The 9479-nt window shown below is 52.8% G+C and overlaps 1 protein-coding gene across 1 annotated transcript; it reads left to right on the forward strand.

Annotated features, from left to right (window-relative positions):
- Nucleotides 1-297: 297 nt before the first annotated feature.
- Nucleotides 298-8041, forward strand: LOC306663361 (olfactory receptor 2T27-like; the record flags this gene model as incomplete). The annotated part of the gene is given in 3 exon segments (XM_079143755.1): nt 298-421; nt 424-871; nt 7645-8041. Coding segments are annotated over 3 exon segments (969 nt in total).
- Nucleotides 8042-9479: the final 1438 nt, after the last annotated feature.

Genomic DNA, 9479 nt, shown 5'->3' on the forward strand with positions numbered 1-9479 from the left:
CGGTTCAACAGGACGGCTCCTCCCCCGGGTAGGATGGTGTTGAGAGAGAGATGAATGTCCTTACACAGAGGAGATGGACCTGCTGCGTCATGACCTCTGAGTTACAGGGCAAGGTCGTAGGCGGGCGTCCTGGTCCTGAGTGGGCGATGCTGATGGGGGTGACACTGCTCAGGCTGCTCTTCTGAGCTTCCTGAGCTCAGAGCCATGAGCCTTGGTTTGTCTAAGGCCCCATCGTGATGCCCTAACCAGCCAGGCATTTTCCAGCTCTGCCCCGCCTCCTGTGCAGCCTGCAGCACCATGGAGTGGGGCAATGGCTCCCTGTACGCTGACTTCATCCTCCTGAGATTGTTCAGTGGCAGCTGTGTCCCCTGGCTTCTCTTTGCCCTCATCCTCCTGGTCTTTGTGGCCTCCATAGCCAGCAATGCACCATGTTCCTGCTCATCCGCGTGGACCCGCGGCTCCACACCCCCATGTACTTCCTGCTCAACCAGCTCTCTCTCATGGACCTTCTGTACATCTCCACCATCATGCCCAAGATGCTGCTGGACCAGGCCATGGGCCAGAGGGCCATCTCCTTTGCAGGATGCACTGCCCAGCACTTCCTCTACCTGACCTTGGCAGGGGCAGAGTTCTTCCTCCTAGGACTCATGTCCTATGACCACTACATGGCCATCTGCAACCCTCTGCGCTACCCGGTCCTGATGAGCCACAGGGTCTGCCTGCTGATCGTGGTGGCAGCCTGGCTGGGAGGGTCTGCTGATGGCTTCCTGCTCACCCCCATCACCATGCAGTTCCCCTTCTGCACCTTTCAGGAAATCAACCACGTTTTCTGCGAGTTCCCCGCCCTCCTGAAGCTCTCCTGCAGGGACACGTTAGCGAAGCTGAACCAGACCACTCTTTGTTCTCTGCACCCCAGAGGGAGGCTGGGATGAGAGGAGCAGGCCTGTGATGACAACCTGGAGAAATGACCCCAGTCTCTCACCTGGGAGAGGACACACCTGCTGGCCAGGGGGCAGGGCTTCCCCAAGGCCCAAGGTAGACCAGGTGGATTAATTGACAACCCAAGACTCCTCCTGGGGTGTGGGATCCATGGTTAATGAGAAGCCTCATCCCCACGCCGAAGCGTTTAAAGAGTCAGCCATTCACTATTGCCTTTGTAAGCCTGGGACTCACCTGCTTTGAGGTAGGACCTAAAATTTTCATGAAAAAGAGAGAACATATTTCCCAGATTCTGGAAGTCACCTCTGGGCATCTCCCTGTAACTGTGAGAGGCCAGCTTGTCTGATGATGGCTGAGGGGTGATCTTCAGATGCAGAATGATGAACACATACATTGACTCTGGCAAGCAGACCATCAAAAGCGAGATGCTTTACAAGAAACCAGAAATAGGGAGCCTGGTAATGGTTTGCAAAGGTGTTAACAGATTTGCTGAAGAGAAGTGTTTGTAGGAGCTGCCATTTGGAAGAGTGTGCTGGGAATTCTTTCTGAGGGGTCTCAGTCATGACTCAGTAGGTGGCAAGGGTGCATCTTATTAACGGCGCATATTATTGCAAATGTTTAAGTCAAGGACGCCCCCTTGCATGTAGTCAGGAGCAGGTGAAGGTTCCCTGCAAGTTTGGGAGGAGATTACCATGTTGAATGTCTGCATGTTTTTATTGCTCCCTCCTCTTTTTCTTTCTCCTTGAGACAAACACATATGCCTTAAAGAAAAGCCTTTCGTTCAAAAACAGATAACATCCCTCAAAGAACTCCCCTGGAAGCCACCCAGCATGGTGTATGAAAGCCCACTGGACTGAGACTGAGGCAGAGGGCTGGCTCATCTATGTTGGAAGCTTAGATTGTGGGTGTAGTTGTGAGCCAGTCATGGGTCTCTGTGTCCATCTCCATTCCTGCTGGTGTTGTGGAGTTGTGTCCTCCTCTGAACCTCCGTTTCCTCCTCTCAACCTCCATTTCCTCCTCTCAACCTCCATTTTCTTCTCTGTGGCATTAGTAGGGGGCTGGATGAACCACCTATCAGATCATTCTCTGGCATTATGGGCCACATGCCAGCTCCTTCTCTGTGGCATTGGTGGGGACTAGCTGGACCACATGCCAGCTCCTTCTCTGTGGCATTATTGGGGGCTGGATGGACCACATGCCAGATCCTTCCATTCCTCTTTCTGCCACTGCTCTGAGGCATGTCTCTGGGCATTGACTCTGTAGCCCCCTTCTGCCGTGGCAGCTGGCAGTTGAGTGTCAGACCCTTCACCAATGCTCCAGGAACCAGGGTGACTTTTTTCCTGATTCTTTGATAAAATTCATTTGAGGTAAATTGGTATTTGACACTAAAACTCATAATCATCCTAATGAAATGATTCCTGGCACATTAGTCTTCAGTAAATACTACACACATTTAATTATAGTGCCAGGTTTTAACATAGGAAAGGTTCTTTATTCTTCCTCGTGCTTAATTTTCTACTTCACAAATCTCTAAGTTGAGTGTGGGGATAGAGATGAAGGCAGAGACCCTTTAGTAAACACAGCAGGGCATCTGGGAAACATGATGCTGAAGTCCAGGGATGCCGTGGAGGGAAGGAACCAGTCCGCACAGTGGAAAGCAAGAAGCCACGCAGCTTTAATCTCTGCTGGGGTGTGCTTGGAGCACTGTCCCCATGGGTCCTGATGGTAAGCACAGACAAAGGACCACAGGCACAGTGGGTATGGGTGGAGGAGTCCAGAGGTCACAGCCCAGGGAGGCTATGAGAGTTTATAGTGTTGACCACCATGAGGATACCACAGGGTGCAGCTCTGCAGTAGCCATTTGTCACGCTGCTGCTGCTGCTGCTGGAACCGCCCACCTCTGCACCTGTTTCTAGGTATTTCGAGTGACAGCCTCCTGGCTTCACTGTCCAGTCCTCCAGCTCCCCACCTGCTCTGCAGTTGGGGGTGGCCTGGGCCTCCCTCCAGCAGCAGCTGGCTGCCTGCTGCCATCCGGGTGCTGAGCATACTCTCTGGGACCCAGCTCTCTCTCCTTTCTCTCAGGCTCGAGTCTTATTTCAGACCATTCCCACATCTGGGGGTCACATTTTCCCTAACTGGGCTGGCCTGGCCTTCTCTTGGTGTGTGGGAAATGCTCCACAGAGAACTTCTCCCTCACTAGTTCTTCACATGTTTGTGCTTGAAGGGTGTTTGGCCTCCCACCGCGGGGAGGTCAGGTGCAGCCTTGTGCACACAGGAGCCGATGGGCGGCGCCTCCCTCCTCACTGCGCCCCACTCCTGAGAGGCATCCAGTGCTGGTGCGGGACAGCTCCGTCTGTCCCCTCCTGCCTCTCACCCTCCATCTCCGCACATTCACGTCCTGGTCATTTTATGAACTCTGTCCAGAGCAGCTGCACCCCAACAGGCTGTCCTAGGCCCACCTTCCTCATCCGGAAGCAAGCCTGACTTTCAGAGCCAGAGGGCACTTTGATCAGGAGTCTGATGCCACCATTTACAGCAGGAAATCTGAGGACATCCAGGCCACCTTCCTGGGGCGTCCTCAGTTCCCAGCACAGCTGCATGGCTGCCTGGTGGCCTCATTTCTGCGCTGTGACATGTACTTACTGACAAAATGCATTTCGCGTCTCCAGAAGGCCCCACGTAGGCTCACAGTGAAATGCCCTCTGAAGACCTCTGCAGGCCACTCTGTTCAGCCGGTCACACCCTGGGCAGCGTCAGGGCTCCTGTTCTCTGTGGCCCACACCATGCTGGTCATGGTGACTTGAGTGCAGGTGTGGGGCAGTGGGTACACCTCTTCTCCCTGGGGGCGTCGAAGGAGCCCGGCTGGCTGGGGGCGCCCTCCTGGAGAGCAGCCTCGGGTCACACAGGACACTGACTCTGGCCCTGCAGCTCTGGTGCTCCTGGACTCCTGGGAAGGTATCAGAAGGGACAGGCCCAGGCGCCTGCCCCTGTGCATGTCCTCTGCCCTCACTGGGGGTCTCTTCACAGGCTGCTGTGAGGGGCAGAGACTGTGCCTGGTCCTGTGGTTTCTCCAGAGCAGCCCAGGGCCTGTTGTCCCAGACCCACAGCTTCTCCTGAAGAGACTGCCTCCCTCCTGGCAGGCTGACCACAAGGGACGCCAATCCTGTCACCAAGCCCAGCCGTCCCGTCCCTCTGCAGCCGCAAGGGCAGACTCCAGATCCAGAGCCCTGTCCATGTCCTCCGCCTTCGCCATCCTGCCAGGTGGTCATGTGGTGACCCTGGGTGGGGCTGCCAGCAGTCCTGGGGGCAGTATCTTAGGTGATGTTCCAACCAACTGAAAAAGGGCACTTTCTGCCTTGAAAGGCCTGAAGCTGAGCCCTTGCAGATAAGAGGTCTCTCTTCATTTTATTTTTCATTTTTAGAAAAACAGGTGGGCCAGGGAAATTGGAGAAAGCCTGAGGCTTTGAGAGGGGACCCGGGAGTGGAGGAGAAGGGGCCTGATGGGGTGGAATTCAGGGTTTGGGGTCCGAGAAGAAACCCAGTCCTGTGTGTGTTGAACAGCAGGGTCACTCCAGCATGAGTGGTGAGTGCTGGGACCCAGGTGAGCAGCGGAATCTTGGGAAGTAGCGTTCACAGCACAAGCCCTGGTTTAGCTGCTCTCAGAAAGTCACTCTCTAGGGCTGATGAAGGCTTGTAGGGTGGTACTACTTACAGATTGCTCCTTACACACTCACACACACCACACAAACACAGCACCTACAGCACACACGTGCAGGTACTCCAAAACATAGACACACTCAGGCACGCACAGCACACACGCCAGCAAGAAGGAATTCTGCACTCATGCCGTGACCACACTACACACACCACACCCAAGAGCACACACACTGCACACGTGACCATGCACACACACAAACACACTCGCCACAGAAGCACATCACAGCACACACTCACAGGCTGCTTACACAATGCTCCCAGTCACACCCGCAAGCAACCCGGGCTGTTACTCGGGACGGAGGGGTCTGAAGGGTCTTCCCTGTTCAGTGTCTGTGTTCTCGCCGTCCACATCCCCCAAGGGAGGTTGCAGCATGTGGCAGTTTTCCACTCCCAACAGGGAGACAAAGGGAGTAGGGCAAGTCTCTTCCTGCTTTGAAACACCATGTGAGGCGTTAGCTGATCTACCTGAAGCACAACTCTGGGGCCCATGCTGTAACTCAAAAGCAGTTTGTTGTTTTCCAAGGGAATCCAGTTAATCTCTTAGGCAATTTTCATTTTTCACATTGTTGCTCACTTCAGTTCTGGAAAACGTGTTCGTCAGCTGCTGTTGTGGCACCAGCCGCTGATCCAAAGCAGCCACGATGCATCTGACTGAGGGACAGGGTGGAGGTGTCTTCCTGCAGGAGTCTGCAGTCATCCCCCGCAGTGGTTCAGATGCCCCCAAGTCGAGCGTTGGTTACGACCTACCCGTGTGCATTCTCTGATTGTGATCTGGGCTGCTGATATCACAAGGAAGTCCTCCACATACTGTGGAGGGATGAGGGATCTGAACCTTGTCCAGCCTGCCAGGAGTCACCTCTCATCTGAGGGGTCCACTCTCCTCCCTGCTGGATGAGCTGTCACATGCTGAGCCTCAGCTCTGCCCAACGCTAAGCTTCTCTCACTCTCTCCCTGGAGCATCCTCACACATCTGCACTGTTTCTTCTACCTAGGTCCCATCTGTGGTGAACTCTAAGCAGAAAAGTTCCTCTATGCTTCTCTTATTCTGGCTCCAGGCCCAGGGGGTTATTTCTGCTTGAGGCTTCAGAGCCTGTATTTCTAACTGTTTTGCAGTCGAAGATCCAGGTGTACTTTATAGTACTGCTGGTCAACGCTCTTTGCAGAAATATACTTCTCCAGAAATTCTGTCACAAAAATTGGGAGGCCCATTTTGTTCTAACTGTAAAATGGACAATTTATTTCTCCATATCCTTGAATATATCAAAGAGGGATGCACTTTCACAATACTAGAATAAAAAGCATCAGGACTCCTTTGATTAATTTGAAGGAGTTTCAATTCTGCTGTGTGTTTTTCACTCTGGATTTAGGTATTTCTTTCCCATCTGTGCTTATTTTAACTTATAAACATGAAGGGTCAGGAGCACTGCAGAGAAATAAATGTAAGGCTAGAAGACCTGGTTGACCAGGGCTCCTAGGACAGCCTCTTCTTCTGAGGGGTGCTTGCTACCCCATCAGGGAGTCTGCCAAGGCTTGGCTGGACAACACCTGGAGAGCAGCTTAGGCCATCCCTGCCTGCTGTGGTCAGTACTGAGTCATAAAATTGCAGAGACTCCATGGTGTCAGCCAGAACAACCCCAATCAGTGACCCAAGCCCTGCTTGCTTAGCAGAGTTCATGGTGGTCCTCACTCAGCTCTGGCCCGAGCTGTCCTGCAGAATGAGGGAGCCAAGTGCCTGCCATGGCCCATGCTAAGGCCTGAGCTCCCTTTGCAGCACAGGTCTGACCTCAGGACACTGGACCTGACCTCAAGTCAGGTGACCAGAATTACCCTGCTAAACTCTGATGTCCCAAATGTTCACAGTGCTGTGTGGTAATAACAGCAGCCCCCAAACCAAATGTGTCCAGAAAGCTCGACTCACGTTCATTTCATACCGATTGCAGGTTTCAGAGGGGTATCTGCACCTGGCCCTGACAGTGTGGTCATCTTAATGGCAGAGGGCAGCTTAAATTCAGTGAACTCAGGTACACTGTTGGTGAGACAGTGTAGTGGTTAAGAGGCAGGTGGCTACCTCAGGAGGCTTCCAACCCAGCGTGTAAGATCATAAAATGAATATGGAAGACGGTGGGAAGCAAAGGTAACGCAGACCCTGAAAGATCACGACATTTCCCCCTCGCTCCAGCCCAAGCGGCATAGCTTCTGACGACCTATCCCAAATGACAAAGCTGAATGAGAGGTCAGTGTATCTGTGCAGCCACAAGAGTCGTAGTGCTGAAGCTGGGCTTCAGATGGTTCTGAAGTCCAGCTTCTTCTCTGATATCCCGCTGCTTTGGCACGCTACTGGTGCTGAGTAATTTTTGGACAACCTGTTAACCCCCAACTCTCCATCTCACAGCCCAGGAGCTGCCACAACCTGCACATGGAGCCCACTCTCCACAACTCCACTGACTTCCTCCTCCTGGGCCTCATCACCCACCCAGCACTGCCTGGGCTCATCTTCACAGTGGTGTTCTCCATCTTCATGGTGGCTGTCACCGCCAACGTGGTCATGGTTCTGCTCATCCACGTTGACTCCCACCTCCACACACCCATGTACTTCTTGCTGAGCCAGCTCTCCATTATGGACACTGTCTACATCTGTGTCACTGTCCCCAAGATGCTCCAAGACCTGCTGTCCAAGGAAAAGACCATTTCCTTTCTGGGATGTGCACTTCAGATCTTCCTCTACCTGACCCTAATCAGAGGTGAGTCCTTCCTGCTGGGCCTCATGGCCTATGACCGGTACATGGCTGTGTGCAGTCCTCTGCGGTACCCCCTCCTCATAAACCGCAGAATTTGCTTGATCATGGTTCTGGGCTCCTGGGTTTGTGGCTCCTTGGGTGGATTCATGCTGACGCCCGTTACCATGAGTTTCCCCTACTGCGGGTCCTGAGAGATCAACCACTTTTTCTGTGAGATCTCAGCAGTGCTGAAGCTGTCCTGCATAGACACATTTCTGTACGAGACCCTGATGTACACTTGCTGCATGCTGATGCTGCTCATCCCCATTTCCATCATCTCTGTGTCCTACACGCACATCCTCATCACCATCTACCGCATGAACTCTGTGGAGGGCAGGTGCAAAGCCTTTGCTACCTGCTCCTCCCACATCATGGTGGTGAGCATGTTCTACGGAGCTGTCTTCTACACGAACGTACTGCCCCATTCCTACCATACACCAGAGAAAAACAAGGCTGTGTCTGTCTTCTACACCATTCTCACCCCCATGCTCAACGCCCTCATCTACAGCCTGAGGAACAAGGAGGTGGCCTCAGCTTTGAGGAAAGTGCTGGGGAGATGTGCTTCCTCCCAGAGAATAAGAGCAGGGGACCTGTCTAGGAAATACTAGGGGACCAAGGCATCCCTGCTCATGTGGCCAGTGACAGTGTCCTCCCAGGAGATATGTCAGTGTCATTCCAACAGTCTGAAGTTCTCAGCTGGCTGACCAGCCTGTGCAAGCATCCTACAGGAGCCCTCATACAGGTAGCAAGCACCTCAACACTGGCCAGCTAGCAAGTGCCTCAGCACTGGCCAGCCTCCTGTGTGGGTCGAACAGTGGTGCTTTCTGGCCGGTGCCTCAGGTGGTGGCACTCTGGCCCCAGTGAGCACCACTTCCGAGTGCTCTGAGTAGATGTCACATGGGGTCTTGGGCTTTCCGGTCCCCGTTGCATAACAACCTTCCATGCCACTTGCAAGGAGTTTTGCCTGACTTTGATGATTTAGTTTCAAACATTCAATGTGGTGAAATAGGTTCTCATGCTAATGGTGTCTCAGTTTTATTTAGGAAGTTTTGTGAACATGGGATTGTGTTTGGCATTCTGTGTTTTCATCACATTTTATTGCCTATGAAATTATTTGGTCAATTCTTACCATACCTGTCTTCCTAAAGTCTAGGTTATGACTGGAAATTAATCATTGTTTGCTTGATTGATTAATAAACTGGTAATGGATAAATGTGGAATGAGCAAATCAAGACATGCCTAGCTTCCTCTGGGCTAACTTGCTCTGTGTTCTCGCGCTCTGTCTCCGTTCGTGTGTTGGTAGACACGCGTCTCTCTGTTGGTGTTGGTAGACACGCATCTCCCTGTTGGTGTGTTGGTAGACACGCGTCTCTCTGTTGGTGTGTTGGTAGACACATGTCTCTCCATTAGTGTGTTGGTAGACACGTGTTTCTTTTCCCATTAGTTAGGGTCCAATGCGGCGTTTTGATAGGTGTCAACCTGAATCCAGCTTCAACTGAACAGGGGACAGGGAGCATTCCATAACCTACTTACTCCACTTCCGTCTGTGTAAGGGCCTCAAACTTGAGAAACAAGATACTGGGGGTTCACCTGGTGCTCTCCTCTAGTCCACAGGCTTAGAAAATGATTCTCAGTGGTGTGCAGTTGACAGACAAAGCCAAAGATGAGCCATCCTTGGCTCTTTGAGCATCAGCTCTGAGGCGGAAGCGTCTCCCCCAGCACGCCCACTCAGGTGAGAAGCTGCCCTGCAGCATCCTGACCACCAGCCTGGCTTTTTCTCCCAGGTTTCTAAGAATTTCACTTTATCCTGAAGTTAAACGAGTAATGAGCAGACAGGATGGAAGTACAGCCAGAGGGGTACATTGCTCTGAGTGTGAAGCAGCCTGGTATTCTCTTGGGAAACGTCAGCTCCAACCTGCTGAAGGCGGTGTCCCTATGCCCCACTGCCCGAGGCTTCCCCCTCCTGCTGCTTGCAGCACCTCTGGTGCTCTTTCCCTCCACAAGGTCCCTGCACACTGCACTTCCCATCTCTCCTCCACTGGGACT

Source organism: Sciurus vulgaris (genome assembly GCF_902686455.1).
Source record: "Sciurus vulgaris genome assembly, chromosome: 6".
In the NCBI taxonomy this organism is placed as follows: domain Eukaryota; kingdom Metazoa; phylum Chordata; class Mammalia; order Rodentia; family Sciuridae; genus Sciurus; species Sciurus vulgaris.